Genomic DNA, 21,391 nt, shown 5'->3' on the forward strand with positions numbered 1-21,391 from the left:
TCCTATGAAAGCAAATGTGAAGAAAACAAACTGCCATCAAGTATAAGGTAAGCACATGGGCAGCAGCAGGCTGTGAAGGGACTATTGCATAAGGGTCAGAGACCAGAACCAGGATTCGGACATCCTGGAGCTCTGGTGCCACAGCTTCCAGAGCCGCGCTCCTGCTTTTACTCCTCTCCAAGGCCCCAAAAACACAGACACCTCACAGGGACGTGGCATTTCCACACACACAGTGTGTGATGGGATGTGCCTCTCACCAACCAACACACCTACCAGGCGACGCAAGAGGGAGTGAGGACAGACAGGCAGGCAGGCAGGAGGCCATCTCATAATACTATCAGCATTGCTCTTTTGGGACTCAGTGTTATTGCCATGGGCTAATACGTCAAACAATCTAGAACAGGCCTTACAGCACACAACAGTACACGTCAGTTCCACAACTCAGCAGTACCCACTACTCCATTTGGCAAAATATTTATTTATAATAAATTTGTTCAAAAGCAGTTGGTCACAAAGAATCCGTTTTACATTTTTAGGCTGTTACAATGCTTTCAGTAAAGTAAATAAGCCGTCTCTTTTTACACAGTGTACAAAACCAAAGACACGTTGAAATGACAGTTAACAAACCGAAACACGAAATGGGAAGAATCAGTAAGACAAAGGCCAAAGCAATAGGAATCTGTCTGCACACAGGCAACGCTGCCGCCATCGTTTACCCGTACAAATCCTCAGCCCCACTCTGTTATCCCTGCACTGCTTGTAACCGCCGCTCTGCGCTCCAGGAGAGGAGTCAGATGGGATGTAGCAGCTCCAGTCACTCTTTCACAGTCCTGCATGTCAACACTGGGAATGGTTTCTGATATGACTTAGACTGCACGCAGTACTTTAATAAAAAAAAGTTATTTACTCCCACTCCGTAGTTCCTGGGGGCTTTGAAGTCAAGTCATACATCACCCGAGAAATGCCAGGAATCTTCTTTATCTCTGCCACCATTTTCAATACAACCTATGGGGGATAAATAGATTTGTAAAAAGCAGGTAGAATAGACATGATGAAAACTATCGTAATAAAAGGAAAACCCTGTTCAGACTGTTCTATAAACAGGAGAGAAAAATCCTACAGCTATTAGCATATTACTACCAATTAAGAAATAAAAACAACTAAGGAAAACTCCCAGCTTCACAATGTTTGCAGCTGTATTTAGAACCTGCTGATGGTAACAGAACTGAGCAGCAATCACAACATGCTTCCCTTAAGGCAGTGGCTCTTCAGCTTCACAATGATTTTTTGGAGGTTATGTTTTAGTACATGCTGTCCTGCTCTGCTGCCCATCACTTGCAGACACCTCAGACCAACACCTCCAGCTGACCCACGATCAAACAGAAAGCAGCAGCCTGATTGAAATGATGAACTTCTCATAAAAAAAAGGGAGCTCTGAAGGTTAAAAACCAGCTGCTCCCTTCTGCTAATGGACAGATGCTTCATTGACAGTTGTTCTCCAGAGCAATCCATTAACATTGCTCCATCAGAGATGAAGCACTCAAGGCTGGACACTGATGAAGCTTCCTAGAAAAACTGCTTGCAAGGTCTCCCAGTGATCTAACCTGGAAACAGCACGTTTTGAGATGTTAAGCAGCAGCTTCCAGTAAAATAAAAAATGGGAAGCAAAGCAATTCCAGAAGGCAGGACATTCCCAGCTACTAATGCAGGCAAAAGCTTCAAAATCTCTGCTATTTTGGCTGGAAAAATTTTAAGTTAGTCGTTCCCACTGCAAACTGCTCTTTGTTACTGGTTTTTTTTTTCCAAAGCAACACTACATTGTACTTAACCAAGAGCAAGAAAGAAAGAAAATCAAGAAAGAGAAAGTTAAAACAAGTCACCTACAACACAAGCTCTGCAAAGGAACTTGAAGGCCCATCTTACCTCTTCTGGAATCTCATTACCAGGAGTTGCTGCAATCCCAGTCATGAAGTCGCTAGTAATAAACGTTCGGATAACCACAGACCTCTGGCAGGATGGCTGTTTCTGCAGCGGGTCCCGATCAAAATGCAGCGGGGTCAGGATTATTGGCATCTGGCTAATTTTTCCGGCATAACCTTCAGGAAAATAGCAACACAAAGCGCTTTAATTTGATTTAGAAGTACAAGCACGACTAAAGTTTTACAGGAAACACTGTAGTCCTGGGGCTTTCCCTCCCACAAAACATAAGCATTCAGTTTTGCCTGCTCCAACATTAAGTGCAATAAGGGGTGATTCTCACAAAGAGAAATGTTAAAGAAGTTTATTTTATGAGATACTTTCAGCCATTACCAATGAAATGTAGGTAACACCACACACCAGGGTAGGGTGATTGAACATTTGCTCCCTTCTTTCCACAAGGAAGCATGATTTCAAAACCACACCAAGTGTCTTTGCACAGTTCATCTACTTTATTGGCAAATACTGATAACTGAGCTCATCAAAAAGAAGTAATTTGACTTTCTTCTGGCTAACAGTGGCTCTTGTAGGAGCACACACTGCAGCAAAGTATCATGCCTCTGAGCTGTGCAGCGTGTCCCACCCTACCCCTACCAGAAGGGTCCCAGGCACAGTCCCATGTGTGACAACAGGCAGCAGATGAGGAAGCAGCAACCAGCTGTGAAATTTATCTCCAGCTGCCATATGAAGAATTAAAAGAACTGCAATCCCACCACTAATTCTGCCAGCAGAAAGTCCAGTAGTTCCTGCCTTTCAGCTCTCCACCTCCAGGCCTTTAAGAAAAGGCCTGTCATCCCATGCAGCAATAAATTTTGGACGTATTCAAGAAGCCTACAGAGTGACTGTGCCACTACGTAACCACAGCCATAGCAATGGGGGCATGGGGAACTTGAAACAACAGCCTCATCTACAGGACAAGGCCGAACACCTACCAGACTCCCTGAGAATGTTGTGAGCCTCAAAATCAGCTTGACGTAAAGTGCTGAGGACTCCTGTTGTCAGGAACGTGGGTGTGACATCAGTGGGAGGCTCTTTGACTGGTGGACCAAACACATACACAACCCTGGAAAACAAACCAGATGGTAGGAAAACACATTTCCTGGAAGTGGAATGTAACAGACTGCCTAAAGACTGCATTTCAGCACTGCAGAAAAAGCAACCACAGAAAGACTGGATATTTAGTTTCACTCCTTAGCCACCAATTAGAACGTGTTATAATTTAATGGATATGTTCAATAAGGGCAACATGCATGCCAGCTTTGCAAGTCAGATCTTACTAATATATGCTGTTTGCCAGAGACCAGCAATAGTTCCAGAATTACTTACCCAAGAGAATAATCCCTTGATAAAACACCAACTCAGTGGCATTACAGAAGACTTTTTTTTCTTTCCAATTTTACTTTGATGTCAGTAAAAGTTAAGATTATTCTAAGAAAGCTACTTATGTGCTTAAAATGTCCATTTTCAGTCCCATTAGGAAACCACCGTATCATTGACAGGAAACCTTACTGTTAAGGAATAGCTGCCTTTTCAAAGCAGGGCACTAACACTGCTGTTAACAAATCCATTTCACTACATTTGTAATAAAGTATCTTCTGAGCCCAAACCAATCACATCAGATTGATCTTTTTAATCTTACTGTTACATGTGCTGCAGAACTAAAAGCAATATTGCACAACTGGCCTCACAGAAAGATCAACACCAACCCAAAGTTCTGAGACAAACGCCCTGGAATGGCAGAACTCCTGGTGAGGTGGTATATCCCAGAGGGGAGTATTAAATCCAGAGCATCTTAAAGACAGCAATGCTGTAAATCCAGCACACACTTGGAAATTGCACATACCACCTCAGTTCGTGCCTTCTTTTATTTGCTCTGCACACAGTTTAGAGGAATACCTTGTAATTCAGGATCTATCTCCCAGGTACAGCAGCGCTTTCAGTGGGTGTCACTTAAGTGACAAAATGAAGTTTTGCTGTAAGCAGTTCTAAGCAGCTTTGCCACAAGTCTACAGCTGAGCAAGAAGGATACGTATTTTCCAGAACTGCCTTAATCTCTGGACAACTTCAGAAGAAAATACATATTCACAAGAGACCTCAATTAAGATAAAACCATCCATCTTCGGAGCTCTCCTCTGCAGCACTAGAGCTGGCAGTCTCATGTAAATCCCCTTCTTGACACAAAGTACAATCCCACATGCCACCACAGCTCATCAGCTGGCTCAGAATTCTTAAGTTACATTGGAAGTTGTTTAATTGAGTGCTTAAAATGAGGAGATAAACTAACCATTACTTCGAGTTGGTATTGCCAGAAATAGACCCAAGCTTGGATTTATTGTTTGTAACCTCCATATAATACACATATGTTGATAAGTAATTACATCATAGACTCCATGGGGACACTAAGCTTATTATTATTAGAAATAAAAGCAGTTTGGTACCGAGCAGAGAACACTTGCCTGTTGATGTTGTGGCACATACGTGGTATGAGCCTGGCGAGAAACATGAGGGACTCCCAGTGTGGAGCATCCTTACTGGAGATCCCACACACGTAGCTGTATGAGCGGCAGTCACCCTGGAAATCAATGGAACATGAATTTCACTGCCAAAATATTTCACACTGCCTTTCCATGCACTCTGTAAGTTACAGGTCCATACTTTGTGTCAATGCTCAGCAGACACAAACTTGTTTAAGTCAGAACACGTAGAAATATCGAGTAAATGAGAGAATGCCAAAGTGACAGACGTCTCTCACAAACTAGCAAGTGTGTATAAAATGAAAGGTTTCAGAATCTACGAGGTGACTGGAATGCAGGGACTTGATTGCATGTTTTGAGGGCACCATCTGAGGAAGGCTTGTGACAAAGTATAGGAGTCTGTACTTTGAATGAGGAGAACGATATTGCTATTGCTAGAAACAACAAAAGCTGACTGCAAGGAGTTACAGAAGAGACATGCAAGATTAAGCAGCCAATAATAAAAGTAAAGGTGTAATTCAATACTGATAATGCAAAGAAAGACTTGGCAGCTATGACCGCCAACTCAGCATTTAGTGACAGAACAACAAACCAAATACAAACAGAACCCATAAAAACCATCATGGTTTTGGTAAAGGAGCGAAAAGGAAGAAAACGCTGCACTTGTGTATGTTGTGCATCTGTACAGATGTGAGTGTTTCCATATCCTGAAGTTTGCTTTGCTCTGGGTCCTTTTTTTTTTTTTTTTGAGCAATTTATTTTAGGACCACTCAGCCCCAAACGGGGCAACACGAGTACAGCAGGAATCTATGAGATTATAAACATCAAGAAGAAATTGCCTGTGCAAGCAGCCAGCACTATTCAACCTTAATGATATCCTCAAATGTGACACCTGGCATTTACCTCTTCAGATATCATGACACCTGCACACCACCAGAACTGGCATACAGCACAGCTATCACACTCCTGTGAAGCTGATTTTCCAGAACTCTTATCAACATCACAGTAGCAATTCTTACACTTCCTAGCAGCCTGCCAACTGCTAGGAAGCAGCTTCCTGGAATGAATTCATTTACCTGCACTCCCACCGTTTTGATGGGTAACAAGAAGGCATTCAGTGAATGTAGGCTTGTAATCTGCATCAGTTTCTCCTGGTCCTCTTCAGTCGTGCACGCTTTGACCCTTTGCAACAAAGTATGTGGCTGTGCAGTGATGCAGAAAAATAACATTTAACTACACAAAGCCCCCAAGCATTCAGACAGAACTTACACAACACAAATAAAATCAAGTAGCTGGTTGTCTAAATTTAGTTCACATTTACCCTTGGGAATTGTTTACAAAATACCTTTCCTATAACAACTAAGTTTCAGTGAAAGTAATTGCATGTATTTTAAGCTGAAGCCCTCTCAAGATCACAGCTTTTCTGCATTCATTCTCTCTCCCCAGAAGCTGAATTTTTCATGCCTGTTTATCTCAGGCACAGAACAAAGCAATACCATATTACCTCACACAGCAATACAACGTGCTTTCAAGAAGAACACTTACAGATGCTTTTCCTTCAGTGTTCCTTCAAGAAAAAGCTCTGCAAGTTGTTCTGAACTTGGGACTTATTGCTGCTCCCTACTGGTGGCTCTTCAGCCCCCTGTAGCTCAGTTTGAGAGCTCACAGAAACCAGGAAGGTTCCAACAGTTCAAGGACTGAGTGCTTAAGTGTCACTGACTTATCACTTCAGTTTGGGGCACCCAACAAGTGCTGGTTCCTCACTCTTGCACCCTCATCCAGGCACCCAGTGGCTGTTAGGAAATGCCATCCTAGGAAATTACAACTGCTCCAAGTAGGGAAAATCTTTTTTCTGACATGGTGAGATTTGAATCATCTTCTGAAATCCCCATATCCATTAATTTTAACTAAAGCAGTATTTATTTGCTATATGAAAGGTAAGTAAAGCTTCCAATTTACACAAGTCACTCAATACTGTGCCAAACAGCTTTGAGCAAGTTGGACTGGAATGTGTTATACCCAAAGAGCACAAATCAGTCATTTTTAAATGTTACCAACTTAAACCACACAGCAATGTGCTACAGAATGATCACACCACTTCTATACACGTTAGAGCCCGACAGTTTTGTTACCTTCTTAACACTTGCAGAAAAATCTGCAACTATTTTCAAGATGTTGTTTGTTTCAGGAAAATCTTTGCACACATAAGGCTCCTCAGCACATATCACTCTGATGGCCAGACCTGGACCTGCAACAAAAAGTTGAAAAAGCATCACGCTAAATTACATGAAAAGTTGACTTTCATCTCCGGAAGCAAAAGCACCTGGAACAGCAGGTCACTCAGTAAGTACGCTATGCTTTGCCATCACACCTCCAATGCTGTCTTAACACCCAACAGAATAAGCCAAAGAAAGAAGCCAACAGTTTATTCCGGAATAGTATTTCTGGCCAATACATTTAAGCAGTAATTACTGACGTTTTGCGTTGGCTGGTTGTTTAAAGCAGCAGTTAGTGATGATGAAGTGCGCTGGATGGCAAGCCAAAGCAAACAGTAACCTCCTCTTTCCCTTCACTAGGCAGCCTGGATGACAGAGTTGGTTACAACATACAGTTGAATCCCCATTGTTTTTTAAGAAGACCCCTGGAGGCCATTTGGCCAGCTAACTACTTGACACAGAAGTACGTGTAATTTGCTGGAAACATCTGAATAGTGTCTTTAACTTCATGCAGTGCTGGTGCATTAACAGAAGAGTCCATGCGTTCTGACTGCGACTACTACACACCCTGCAGGACAAGTTTAGAAACACAAAAAGTACATCCCTCTTAAGAAGATGTGGACTTTGCTACATTACGTATTTTGTTGTTTCCTGGTTGAAAAGTGTTGCTGTTATTCTCTGTTCAATCATTTTCAAAACAGCAACAACCACTTAGAAAAGCAGGCAAACAACAGCCATTATTTCAAATTAGATATATTTGACAGCTTAGACAGCATTCAGCTGCACTTCACTGATAATTCTTGCTTTGGCTTAAAAAATTAAGAAGCAAATACAGCTATGTGATAGCTCATTACAAATCTGATTTTACGCATAGAGCTTAAAATAACAAGCTGCTCTCAATACTCATTTCCTCAAAAACAAAAAAACAACAAAACAACCCTATGATTAAATTAAAGCCTCATAAAATCCACCAGATTAGTTCTGTGTTTAGAGGTAAGTTTTATTCTCCAACACAATTGTTTTCTGCACGCTAAATATCTTCCAAGCAATACTGATGCTTCACTAAGCAGCATGGATTCTGGTACCTGGGAAGGGATGCCTTGAAACCAGCTCTTCGGGAAGTCCAAGCTCTCTTCCTAGCACTCGAACTTCATCTTTGTGAAAGTCTTTTAGTGGTTCTATAACTTTACCCTTAAAGAAAAACAAACAAAATCCACAGTGATTTACACTCTAGCTCACATATTCAAACAAAAAGCCTCAAATGTTTAGGTAAGGGCAGTCAGAGCGGCCTGCTTTTCACAGCATCAGCTGCCAACACTTGCATAAACACTGGAAAGGAAAGTACACGTGAATGCAGGCTTTGCAGAACAGTTACAGGAGAGGGGATAAGACAAAGTTTAAGTCTGTGCCAAGAGTATCAATGGCTTAAAAAGTGCAAATACAGCTGTAGGTCAGCCTGGTTCTGACCGTCTTCTGAAATTCACACAGATCAAGAAGCTTTGAAAATACCATATAGAACTATAGGTTTGTTCAAGCTAACCAGCCAAGGGTACAATAAAAAAGACAAGGCTCGTGCTGCACATCTTCAGAGTGTCTTCTGTCACCAGTTCAATCTCCTGTGTTTGTACCATTTCTAAACTCCCGCTCTTTATCCACCGGTGTCCACAGCAGGATATTCCAAAAAGATCTGTGGGTTCTTAAGTTGACAAATGGCAATCAGATCGTGCACCACCAGCACACTGCTGGCAGACAGCCAACCAGGCCACCGACTTGATGCTGTGGCTGTGAAAGAGCACAGAGAACAGATCCTTGGAGGGACCTGATGGAGCTGCCCCTGGTTCTCAACTCACTTAAATGCATTCACAGAATCACAAAGGTTGGAAAAGACCACCAAGGTCATCTAGTCCAACCATTAACCCACCTTGATGAACCACGTCCCTAAGTGCCACATTTCTACAATCCTTGAACACCTCCAGGGACAGTGACCCCCCCAGTCCCCTGTTCCAATATCTGGCCACTCCCTCTGATCAGAAATTCTTCCAAATTCTCACTCCCTTCCAAAGGAGAAAACTATTATGCCTGTAGTGTTCAGTGCAACTGAGCAGACTTGCAGTCACACCTCTCAACAGGAACTAATGATCATTTCACCTAAAAGCACATCGCTGCTGTTGCTTGAATCCATATCGTGTGCAATCTGAGCTATCAATGCCATTACAAAACATTGCATGCTGACTGTATCTCTCATTCTGAACATCAGAAGGAGAAGTAAGTGGCCCATTACATCATGAATTCCAGCCGATCAGTCTAAAGTTGTCTGAAAAGCCTTTCAGCAATCATCTGCTGTAGGTGTTTGGTATTGGCTATGCTTCCATACACGGTCCTAGGTTTAAGTGCTAAAGGAAGGAAGAGCAAGGAAATCGTTTTCAGGTAACGATTGTGAGCAGCACTGTTCACAAGGGCATGGATTCAGTCTGTTGACATTTCCACTAATATCCAGTGCTGGACAATACTGAAGCCACTCTGACTACTTTGAGAATGTAGCAACCAGAAAGAAGTGTAATAAATTACAACATTAAAACAGAACTTAAAGGGCCTCACAAGCATAGAGATGCATCAACACAGGCCAGTTATACCAGAAAAACATAAGCTATTCATCTTTGACTTCCAGCATCACATTTGTGATAATCAGAAGGACACACCACCATTCACATTTTCATTTACCTCTTCTCTTAACTTTCGAATCAGCTCTGTGTCATTATGATGAGTTTTGATTACTTCAGCTTTGCCACTCGCAACAAGGGAAGCGCTTTCAATGAGATCAGGTCTGAGGGTACCCTGAGCAAGAAAAACCTCTTCAGGTTTCAGATTCATTTCTCCGATAACTTCATTGGCAATCTGTAAGATGGAGAGGAAAAGAGAACTTTTCAGTTTTCAAAGGTCTCACTGGATTGCCAATGGATTAGGCCATCTGTAGCTTATACAACACTGTGCTACTGAGTGCACAGTGCTTCAGAAGGAAATAACCTGAGACACAAAATGTATCTAGAACGCATGTGGAAAAAAAGAATTCTAAGTATTACCTTAACAAATGTGTCACCAATAATCTTCCTTTTTTCTTCAGGACTTGTAGTCATATTTAAGGTCTTGCTAATTCTTTTACGTGGAGTTCTGTCCTCATCAGAGATCGGCAGAGTTGTTGTACCATTATAGAAGGAATGAGCTGCATTCACCACTGTATGAAATTACAGGGATTGGTTGGCAAAGCCAATACAGATTTATATGTAAGGTTACAAAGAATAGGAATTACTATTGTGCTTAAGAATACTGCGACCATTTAAGCACCAATTGTACTAAATAGGCCTGATACCTCAAGAATGAACTGCTGCAAAAAACACATTATTTCCTTTATCAACATGCTCTAGAGGGCCATTTTTTACATACTACGAGGCTAGGAAACAAGTTCAGTTCTTGTCTCCCCTCTTAGATTACAACTTACATGCTCTGTTTAAATAGTTATGGGATGGCTATTAAGCGAAGGCCTCACTGCAACCAAAGTTAAACAACACAATGTTTACTCATGGTGCATCATGCCTCTTAATTTAGAGAGGCTCTTGATACAGAGACCAGCTAGGAGGCTCTCTGGCATCTTTTACCAGCACTCCATGGCTGACAGAAGGCTCATTTTCCATAAAGGAATTCCCTTCATTTGTCACCCTGGGAGCTTGTCACAGCCCAGACTCGTCAGTCTAGGGAATGCAAGAATAAGGCACAGCATTCCTCTGAAACAAAACAATACAACAAGAAAATCCTGCAATGATGTGTGTAGAACAAACTCTGGTCATCACCATTTGCTTGAAGTCATAAGATGGCTTCTCCACAGACTATTCCACAAACAACACACTCCAATAAAACAGGAGGGAAAAAAAAAAAAAAGCTTTGAGGAAGGACTTTTGAGTGATTGAATGTCATTGGAGCCAAATGAGCTCGGTTTGTAAAGACAGAGATACAGAACAAGATGTGAACCTCCAGTGGAGCACTCTTAAACAAACTACAGACGACAACTGTGATTAAATGAGTTTTGCCACAGCTGAGTGGTACCTTTAACCTGAATCCCAAGTTTTTTCAGTGCCTCCTCCACAGACTGACTTTCTCTTTTGCGCATAAATCCATTGTCTATATGTACAGCTATCACCTGGTCCCGGTTTAAAGCGCGGTTCAGGAGAGCAGTGCACACAGTTGAGTCCACACCACCACTGAGTAAAACCTAAGGGTGAGAATAAAAAGGGAAAAAAAACAGACTTGCCAAGCTGTCAAGGGAGAAAGTGTTAACTACTAATTCAGATACGGCTGCAAGGATGAAAGCAGACTATCAATTTTTCAGTTTCCTCCAAGTCACCACTGGGAAGTCAAACAACATATTGACCCAACCGTGCAACATGCAAATGCTTTCTCAAACCTGCTTAATGTGTTACCCAAATGATGACAGCTCTGTGCTCTTCTACTTACCCAGTCTAACTTCATTAGTGTTTTTCTCAGTTTTTTGCAAATAATCTCCCGACTTGAGCTCCAGATGCTTACCAGAACTTTGGATGAGCCCACTTTCTCTTTGATATTTTGAATGCATTGAAGCTCTCTGTTTTCCACCGTAAAGGTACCGCTGCATCCCGCAATATCGTAGAGAAAATTCTTCAGGATCATTTTTCCATTCACTGTAAGGCTAACTTCAGGGTGGAACTGTGCTCCATACAGCTTTTTAGATTCATTTGCTATACCTTCATTGGTGCAAAGAAATGAGCAAAGCAAATTAACTGGATGTGAAACGTGCACATACACAGCAAAACAAACATCTGCTCCAAATACACTAAGCTTTATTTTTAAAACTGCACGTTCTTTTCAGAAGGTTAAATTAGAAAAAGGCGAGTTGAAACATTATGGAATTTCATCAGGAAGTCATTCACCAAAAGGTGCAATTCTTTATTTCAATAAATAATGAGTAACACATCAGAAATTGTAGTTCTGCTCCCCCAGTGTCAGCAAACCCGAGAAGTTGAGACAATCTGATACTATTTGCCATCCATGCTGCCCACTGACACGCCTGGCTACCAGAGCCTCGTTTCTTTCAGCAGCAAAGAAGCTGCCATTTTAATGTCATTAACCCCAAAAGTCAATTTATACAATTCACAGACATTGTCCAGAGTTTCTCTACTCAGTTACAGGTCTGCTTTAAGAGCAGGATGTGAAACATTCCTAACCCTTTGTTTTTTAAATGAGAGATTTTCATTAAGCCACAAGAATAGCTTGAAACCTTACTAAGTGTTTGAGTAAACTTAAGACTTATCCATATCTTCCATCTACCAGGAAAGACTCTTAAAGAGGCTGCTGGGTATTCAGTACTTTGAGTAGCTGGCAAAAACCAACACTTTCCCGTGACAGCCTGCAAGTAACTTAAGTCCTTTAACAAAAGCAATAAAAAAAAACCAATTTCAGTTAGAATAAATACCTGCTATAATGTTCCCAGACTGTGCAACCACCTTGAATCCATCAGCAACCTTATCCACACTGTCCCCATGAGTGAGGAGCACAAGTTCTTCCTTCTGAAGGCCCCTAGACAAAGATTAAAGTCTAGAATCAGTAATAATAAGGTGGCTAGACTTAAACAGAGTGCCATACATTGCAGCGTAAATGTGACAGAAGTCACACATCAGGTTTTCACAATGCTCTCACTTACAGAGCCCACAAAAAAATAATCCAGCTACCTGCAACACCAATCCCCAAATACTTTGTGCTAAAGGCACAACGTGGGGGGGTTTTGGGGTTTCTTCTTTCCCCCAGAGATGTGCTCAAAAACAACCAGGCCCTTTCTAAAGGCATACAGAATTCCTTCCCAGGAGCACTCACCTCCATCTGGGACTCCTACACTGGAAGCTGCCAAAGCTCCCATACAATCACAGAAAGAGGGGTTGGGTTTGGGGTTTTTTTTTGCTGTTTTTAAAATACCTCAACACTGAAATACTCCCTGTCTGATGTGTACAGCCATTTACTGCCAATCAGGATATCTGGATTCCTGCTTTTTACTCCAATTAAGTTAAGTTTTCTTGATCAAATCTGAATGACTTCAGAACAATTCTGGGCACCCTAAACATTAGGCAGGATACAAAGTTCTACAATAGCTCTACAGGGAAGAAGTCAATAAAATTGCATCTCAGGGCACAATTAAACTGTTCAGATTACTACAAGGAACTTGTGAGGTACTGACAAACTACCAAGAAATTTAATTCTAGTTTATTAAGACACCACAAAGCAGTTTTGAAGGAAGGCAGAAAATGTATGTTTCAAATGTACTGTTACCTTTCAGAAACAGGATGGGTGCCAGCCAATATAAAGTAATGCGCTGTCAGGGAGGTTACAAGAGCTTGATGCAGACTTTTGCACAGCAGTACTTGACAGTGACCCAACTAAAACATTTTACTTTGAAACAAAAGGGCTTATGCAATATTCTAAACAAACATCTACATCTCAAAAGACAACTGAGAAGTTATTCCTAAATACTTGTTTAAATACATAATTTGCCTACTCATTAATATAGCTGTAACGGTCTATCAGAATTTCTGAGAGCTTGGGTGCAATTTCACTGTTCTCTGGAAATCACCCCTCCCTCCTCTCATTCGGTCACCAGTTTCCAGACCAGTTCCATTCCATTCCCAGTATTGCTCTCTTCGCTCAAAGCATCCACGTACCTGAACAGTGAACACGTGTTATCCAGAGTGATGTTGAACACTCCATCTTCTCTGACACTCTTCTTGTGTACCGTACCTCCAAACACCTTATTCATCATCTGCCAAAACACAATGATTAAATGAAAAAGCAAGACAATTTAGTTTTGCTTTAATCTTTGTACTTCAGGCTGTGTCAGGCAAATAGCTCTAGTCCCTGGACACACAACAAGCCAGACTTTCATGATTATACTCATTTAAAATAGCACTTGGCAAAACAGTGAGAATTCTTCTCAAAAATGAGCACTGGGCTCATTTTCTTCCTCTGGCCTTCTGTCAGCGTAGCTGGGGACCACTGCTGCACACAATGAGTAATAGAAACACACGGCAGCAGGCAAGAGACAGAGATGCACAAGACAACGCATACTCAGTACTGTAAATCAATGTGTACTTCTGAATGATTGCTCTGCACATCAGAGGATTATCTGAGGCCAGTTGCCACAAAGGCATATAAGCTACTAAACAAAAACCTGACACCCAGCCCTTAGTGAAGTGCCCTCACATAGGCTTAACCTCCTTGAGATCTGCCCGATCATCTCTGGAGAGTCAGGCAAAAACATAAGTCTGATTTTTGTGACCACGGAGACTCTTCTTAGCCCTCGTTAGGAAGGAGTAGCACAAATCTCCACCCAATTATTTCTTCTTAAAACTCAAAGGGTAAAAGCACTTCACCTGTTTATGATGGACGTGTTTTCTAATATCATATAGATGGAATCAGTTTACGATTGCCAGGGTGCATTTATTGTGATTAAAAAAAAATGAGCACAAAACTCAGTTCATGGTAGCAAAGCAAGGAGAAAAGCATTAATGCTGTTGATATGGCAGAATCAAGAAAGCAAGCACAGCACACCCGGTTTACCAATTAGCACCTTAAAAATATCTTCTGCATTCATGGCATGCGACACTGCTTATTTAGGAAAAGCTGGTCCTGTAGCAGTTCACTCTAGCTAACTGCAAAGCAAGGCTGCCATGGGCAAACAGCTCTCTCCTCCATACCTGCATGCCGTAGCAGATCCCAAGAACCGGCTTTCCTATTGTAAATATTGCTGGGTCGAACCATGGCGCATCTTCAGCATACACAGAATTTGGTCCTCCAGATATGATGATAGCTCTGCAGACAAGAGATTTATTAACTCACATTTATTGACTTCATTTGAACACCAGCATTGCCTTATAACACCCATAACTCTGTATATTCTGAATTAAATTCTAATACAGATACCCTAGCAGACAGTTTAGGTTTGCTAGGCTACAGCTGGCAAAAACAGTTTACAAGAGAGGTATTTCTTCAGGTTAAACAAAGTCAAATAGAAGCCAGCTTAAAACAGGGCTGCGTTTCACATTCCCAGCCAAATGCTGACTACGAGAGAAGCAAGATGGCGAGAATCAAGCACAGAGCATTAACGTTGCAACACAAACACACTCTGCATTGCCTGTGCCATCTGGAGGAGAGCCACGTTCAAATAGAGACTCCTGAGCTTCTGGGGCTGCGAAAGCAGCACTGCTGGGCCAGAGCTGCACAGGGGGCAGGGAGGGCTGGGGTGTTGCTGGGGATGTGCACAAGGGGCTGGGCAAGCAGGGCTGGGCCACAGGGAACAGGGGTGACCCACCTCAGCCACCCTATGACTGCACATTACATTTGCTCAAGAGCCATGCATTTGGAGCAGTAATTATTTAAAATAAGGAAAATCTAGCCACACACCTACAGACTAAACATTTTTTTAATGAGAAGTCTATTAGCTACTGCCTTGTTAAAAAAAATTCCAGGCTTCAAGTCTGCTTCTCTTACTTGCCAATTAAAAACACAAGAACACAGAAAGATCTCCTGAATCTGAATCCTTAAAATAAAAAATGAATTGAGAGATGAGAGAAGAAAACAGGAAGAAAGCCAGCACCAGCCACGAGCTGCACCAGTTGTCCTCATGTTCCTGCAGCACAGGATGCAGAATTTTGAAGTTCAATTGCACTGCCATGTAATTAGTGCTGTGCCTTCTAACTCTGGTACAGACATACTTTGCTTCGGTTTTGCTTAAACCACTTCCAAAGCAGCCTGTTTATAAAGGGCTACAGGCCCACCAGGAGCCACATCAAAACACCAGGAATAAAACGCACCCATTGCTCCCCAGCCCTCAGGTCCTGGAGGTCAGAAATGTGGCCAAACCTACAGGCTAATACCCCCAGACACAGCACAGTACGTCCTTACAGGACCCTGTGCCAGTGTTCTGCAGCTGCAGAGATGCCTTTGTAAATGCAACTTGCAAATGCAACTTGACAGCTCTTTCCACCTCTCTGCCTATCTCAGACCTTGAACAGACCACGGGCAGCTCCCAGGACTACTCAGTTTTTATCTTTGATGCCACGTGCTGCGATATGGAAACCAGGCTGTTCCCATGGCACACAGAGCCTCATCAAAACCCTGCAGTAAAACCATGAGCTCCTTTTTACAACGGTCACTGCAGAAAGGCACCAGACAGCTAAACTCAGTGTTTGTAGAGCTCTCAGGGATGCCAATGATTGACCAGCACTAGGGACACAACGTTTATTGACTGATGGGTGCGACTGATAAGCCGGAATCATTACCTCAGCCTTGAGAAGCAACCTGTAGAGTGGAGAACCCTAATTTAGAGAGCAATTACCTGGAAAGACAAATCCAACAGCTCTGAGCAGGAAAAGCAGAATCTGCAACTCTGAACAGAAAGGGAGAAAAAAGCTCTCCCACTGCTGCAGCAGCAGAGCACAGCTCTGAGCCCCTCACTGCCAGCACCACCAACCACACCTGGAAGCGAGGTGCAGGGATGCTTCTTAAAGAGGTAGTTCGGTACATCCACTGCTCAAAGACTTGGTTGCTGGGGAATCATTAACTAAATCTGACACATTTCTAAAAGAAACTCTTCACAGAAAGGCTGCCTGATGTGTGCAGCAGCCCCAGGGTTCTCCGTTCAGTTTGCAGAAGAGATCAGTGTGTTCCTATCTGACTTTCTAAAACACACTGCTTATTGAGTCACTAATTATCATTGATTAGAAAAACAGATCTGCAACACAGCGCTGCCTTATCTCCTGCGTGGCTCCAGCAAAGGCACTCAGAGCACCTCTGAATTTTCACCCGACAAGTAACATCCTTGATGACTTGCAGACCTTGGCCTATTTATTTTCCCCACACAAAAGAGGCAGACTCTGGCAAGCATCATAAAACAAGAACTGTACAAAGTTCTGCACAACTGGGACAGTTTCTTGCTGCTAACAATGCATGGCACTTCCACTGAGGCTTTTTTCAGTTGCATCCCAGAAATGGTTTGGCATCAATTATAACAATTTGTCCAATACTCAAACTGTAGTTAAATAGGTTGGGGTTTTTTCATAATTAAACTACCCTGGTTTAACAGGTTAAAGAGCGCTGCCATGTAATTTTCTGCAGATGCACAATTAAAATGCAGCCATTTAAGTTGTACTTACAACCAAAAACTATTAAAGTGACATTTTATAACACCACAACAAGCAGCAAACAAACGACAGTAACACTGCTGTACAAGTTTTGCCCAGTGAAACCTAGGCAGATGAGCTGAGGATCCCACAGCACAGCACGACCCCAGGGAAAGGCACAGCACAAGCAGGCAGCCAGCCCGGCCAGCACCTACCGAAAGCCCTGCTCCCTGATGGCGAAGGCGGGCGTCTCCAGGGGGAAGATCTCAGACTGGACGAAGAGCTCACGCACACGGCGGTCGATGACCTTCCCATACTGTGCACCAGCATCCAGGATGACGACAGCTCCCTCGTAGTGGTGCTGCCCATCCTTCAGCTCTCCTCCCGCGTTCTCTGGCTGTGAACATGGCTCAGTCAGTGCTTTGTTAGACACCACAGCCTTATAGCACACATCTTACAGCTACAGGGCTGCTGGCACCTTAACTCCTGGCTAAAATAATACAGACTAAAGGCAAGACTTGTAAATGAAAGAACCTGCAAGTTTACAAAGCCCAGTGTGTCCCTGACCTGGCTACACTGACACAGCACATCCCTCCCACACAACCACCACATCCCCATCCCCAAATCCAAGCACAGCACAAACTACATCAGCCTTTCCCCTGCATGATGAGAGAGCCTTCCATAAACAAACCTCCACAGCCCCAGCCTCTGCCACGTTACACTTCTGCATGCAGCCCAGCACGCCATATGATAATGAAGAGCACGTGCCTTGTTCCTAAAGCAAAGCAGCACCGTGCAAAGCCAGGAGAAAAATGTGTTTCCTCATTGCATTGCCATGTACTCTGAGCTTTCACTTGTCATTACATCCTGGGGGGAGCAGGGAGTAGAAATTGAGAACAAATGTTTCTGCTTCAACTTATGAAAAACAAACAAACTTTTGAATGCAGCATTCAAGCAGAGCCTGCAGTCTGCACACTGGGCTGCTTGAGCTGGATGGCCAGCTTCAGCCAAACCTGGCAGAGGACAAGAAAACACATGGATGGGTTTCTTCTTCTCTAGGGAGAATTGATGCTCTGTGGAAGCACCCTCACCAAGGGGTCTTTGAGGAACAACACGAACTTGACCATAATAAGATGGCACGAAATTCATGCAGAAAAAACTTTTGCTCCTGAAATCGCTCACTTTTGAGTTTTTTTTCCCTCTTAACTTAAAACTTGCACTGTTTCTTTGCCAGAGTAATTTGATGAAGGAAAACCTGAGAAGGGTTCTACTTTGGCAGATGCTACCTTAACAGACATTCTGAAGCTTTCCCAAATGCAAAGGCTGCCCTACAGATGCCTTCCTCAGCCACTGAGGGACATCACACCAGCAGTTGCCCTGCAGGCTGGAGCCAGCGAGCATCCAGGGGACTTCCAAAGCTCACAGCAACCAGGAAATGTTTTGCTTTCCATCCTCTTACAGGGGCAACTGACATCGGTTCTGGTGCCTCCTGTGGTTTATCAGGTTGGTCAGTTCTGATGCTCTCACTCTCCAGCTTGGCTCGGAGTCTGTCTCGTTCAATTATGAGGATATTTAGTTCAGATTGGAAGGTGTCTCACTCTGTTTGAAGGCTGTTGAGTTTGGACTGAAGGGAGTCCCTCTCAGATTCAAAGGCATCTCGTTGAGATCGGAGATACTTTCTCTCAGCTCGCAGATCTTCCCTTTTGGCTTGGAGATTTTCGTTCTCAGCTCAGAGACACTCTTGCCAGGCTTTGAGACTCTCTCTCCTAACGAGGAGACACTCTTTCTCAACCTGGAGATTCTCTGCCTTGGTTAGAAGACTCTCTCTTTGGATTTGGAGACTCTGTTTCTCAATTAGGAGACTCTCCTTCTGGAGCTGGAGATTGTCCCTCTCAGCTTGGAGACTCTCTTGGAAACTCTCTCTTTCACCCTGCAGATTCTGTTTCTCAGCAAGAAGACTCTCTCTCTGGAACTGGAGATTCTCCCTATCAGCTCTAAGACACTCTCTTTCATCTTGGAGACTCTCTCTCTCAATTTCAGAAACTCTCTGCCTTTCTGAGATAGTATTGAATAAGGCTCGATAAGCACTAGCCAGGCCCCAAATCATTTGTGCCTCCTCAGATCTGCCTGAGCCACAACATTCCTGCCTCAAATATCTGTTTAAGCTCTCAGGGTCTTTCAGGTGTTCAGGAGTAAAGGTTCCATGACACTGAGGACATCCATCTCTCTAAAGTCTCTCCCAAGCCTCTCCACACTCCCTGACACTCAGCGTTCTCTGGTTTGGGGGAAGACTTCTTCAAAACATGATAAATACAAACACTGAGTGAAATGACAAACCAATAGTCCGCAGGCCCTTGAGAAGCAGTTTTACAAGGGAAAACATTTTTTCTCTTAACAAAAGTATGATAGCAGTGCTCAAAGTTTACAAATATCACCGAGTACTGGCAGCCCGCCTGGACTTCCAAGGTCAAGTTTTCAGTGAGCACCTGCGAAATAGATGAACTTTCCCAACGAAGCTCTCCGAGAGCAGAGATTCATTTTAAAAACCTAAAAAGCAGCTTCCTTCCCTTCCAGACAGGTACCCAGAACTGGAGCATTAACACTTTAACTCCCAGTGCACTACATGATACTATGATGTGGAATACCAGGAACCAACAATCATCAAACCATAACACCATCTAAATTAAAGGATGTAAACAAACAGTTCTAGATCCTTCAAAAGCCTAAATCCAGGTTAGAGTCGTTATTAATTTCTGTCCCTCAGCTGACAACTGATGAGAAGCTCTTAATGACTTCTCAGCATTGAGCCAGGCAGCACGAGGGGCTCCTGCTCAAGCAGACTGGGGCAATACTTCTCCCCAGTGCTGCTGAGCACCCCTCAGCAGGGTTATAACCACAGCTCCCTGTCTTCTCCTGGTCTGTTTCCAAAATAAATCCCTGGAAATGGCTGTTTGGGAGAATGCCTGTTAAACCTGGTTGGACAAGCAAGCAAGGGGTTCAAGGACTATGCACAGCACACAGCTGCACCCGCTCTGACATCATGGGAGAGCAGGGCTAGGGCAACAGAACAGAACTTACACTTCCTAAGAGAAAAACAGGGGGAAAAAAAGCCTATATTGAGTCCCAAGACTCCTGCTGAAGAGCACAACAGACACAAAACATTCCTACTGCCACCCACACCTGGAGAACCAAATAACCCTACAGAGCCCAGACCAGCAGCCGGCCCATTGCAGATCTCTCACCCCATAATTCCGAGAGGAAAAGGCAATGCTGTTGGTTTTCAGCATTAGAAAACACAGCATTGGTTCTATAGGAATAACATCAGCTCCATAACCAGCTCCAGCACGGATCCTGCCATCAGGTGCCCGGTGCAGGACACAGCCTGCCTTATTGCCTTATTCCCGCTGTGCCCACACACAGTCGGCAGTGTGAGCAGGGAGCAGGCAGTGCCCGCACACACACGGACCTCCATCACGGCCCCACGAGGCCGCAGCGCAGCCGGCACCGCAACGAGCTGCAGCCAGGACCTCGCTCCGTTGCTCCCAATGCAGCACAGGTTTCACGGCATTAACTGCTCCCCGTGGTGCGGGATTTCAGCAGCCGCAGGGACTCGTCCTCCTGCTCTCGATGTGCGGCACAGCAGCGCCTGCTCCCCGCTCGGGAAGCCCCACGGCGGGCACGAAACCCCCGACTTCAACCCGGCCCCAACCCGGCCGCATCCCAGCCGGGCTCCAGCGGCCGCAGGGCCAGGCCCGAGATCGCGGTGCCCGCGTTGCAGCCCCGGGCCGTTCACCGGCCGCCCGCGGAGCGCGGTTCAGTTCCGGCGGCCCGCGGCGCTGCTGGGGACCGAGCCGAGGAGCTCCGAGCAGGCAGCCCCTGCGGCCCTTTGTTCGGGGCCGAGCCCACCCCAACGCCCCGCAGAGCCGACGGGAACCGCCGCGGGGCCGCTCGAACCGCTGCCGGCCTCGGGCCCGACCGTAACCGAAACGGGTCGGAGTTCGGCCGGGGCCGGGCCGCGCCGTGTGCCCGCCGCCCCCGGCACAAAGCGGCCGGAGCCCAGCGCGCAACGCCGCACCGACCTTGGCGTCTCCGTTGCACAGCGCCATGAGGACGGCAGCGGGGAGCCGGGAAAGAGACAAGGCCGAGCCGAGCCAAGGCCGCCAGTGTGCGACTGCCAGGGGAGGAGCCGGCCCAGCACCGCCAGCCGGGGAGCAGCGACGGCAGGAAGAGGAGGAGCGGGGGGACGGGGCGGGGAGACGGCCGGGATGTGTGTGTGCGATTGGCCGTGTCCGTGCTATGGCCGGGCTGTGTACGGGCTGTGTCCCGTCCTTGTGGTGCTCGTGCCCCGCAGCGCTGTGTGCAGCCGGCTCAGGGCAGGGCTGGGTGCGAGGCACGTTCCGACCCATCCGCCCCTCGGTTCCGCTGCGGGTCGCGGCGCAGCGTGTGTTTGTACCGAGCGCCCACAGCTGATGGCGGCGTACGGACAGCACGGCTCGGGGCTCACACACCAATAACATCGTGCTTTGTGCTG

General features: G+C 44.7%; 1 protein-coding gene across 3 annotated transcripts; it reads right to left on the minus strand.

Annotated features, from left to right (window-relative positions):
- Positions 1-458: 458 nt before the first annotated feature.
- GMPS (guanosine monophosphate synthase) lies at positions 459-21,059 on the minus strand. Of its 3 annotated transcripts, none has more exons than XM_015872177.3 (16): positions 20,940-21,059; positions 17,076-17,257; positions 14,437-14,551; positions 13,405-13,502; positions 12,168-12,271; positions 11,246-11,439; positions 10,766-10,931; positions 9,748-9,899; positions 9,389-9,562; positions 7,753-7,858; positions 6,584-6,699; positions 5,528-5,653; positions 4,434-4,549; positions 2,910-3,040; positions 1,924-2,096; positions 459-1,005 (listed from the first exon to the last, which is right to left on the minus strand). In XM_015872177.3, the coding sequence occupies exons 1-16, from the start codon at positions 20,964-20,966 to the stop codon at positions 904-906; spliced, it is 2,082 nt and encodes a 693-aa protein (XP_015727663.3). In that variant the 5' UTR covers positions 20,967-21,059; the 3' UTR covers positions 459-903. The 3 variants fall into 3 exon arrangements, with proteins under 3 accessions (XP_015727663.3, XP_015727664.1, XP_085369569.1); XM_015872178.3 differs by lacking the exon at positions 20,940-21,059 and adding an exon at positions 20,327-20,875; XM_085513443.1 differs by lacking the exon at positions 20,940-21,059 and adding an exon at positions 18,320-18,349.
- Between the last annotated feature and the right edge of the window lie 332 nt (positions 21,060-21,391).

This window comes from Coturnix japonica, chromosome 12 (genome assembly GCF_054131305.1).
Source record: "Coturnix japonica strain WE chromosome 12, WE-NBRP24, whole genome shotgun sequence".
In the NCBI taxonomy this organism is placed as follows: domain Eukaryota; kingdom Metazoa; phylum Chordata; class Aves; order Galliformes; family Phasianidae; genus Coturnix; species Coturnix japonica.

What these genes read in the sequence shown, in the direction of transcription:
- GMPS (XM_015872177.3), bottom strand. Translation starts at nt 20,966, where the DNA reads ATGGCGCTGTGCAACGGAGACGCCAAG. An exon ending in TGGGCTCATCCAAAGTTCTG is followed by an intron (nt 10,932 to 11,245) that starts GTAAGCATCTGG and finishes TCTCACCCTTAG; the next exon opens with GTTTTACTCAGTGGTGGTGT. An exon ending in ATGTGCCACAACATCAACAG is followed by an intron (nt 3,041 to 4,433) that starts GCAAGTGTTCTC and finishes TTTGTTTTCCAG; the next exon opens with GGTTGTGTATGTGTTTGGTC.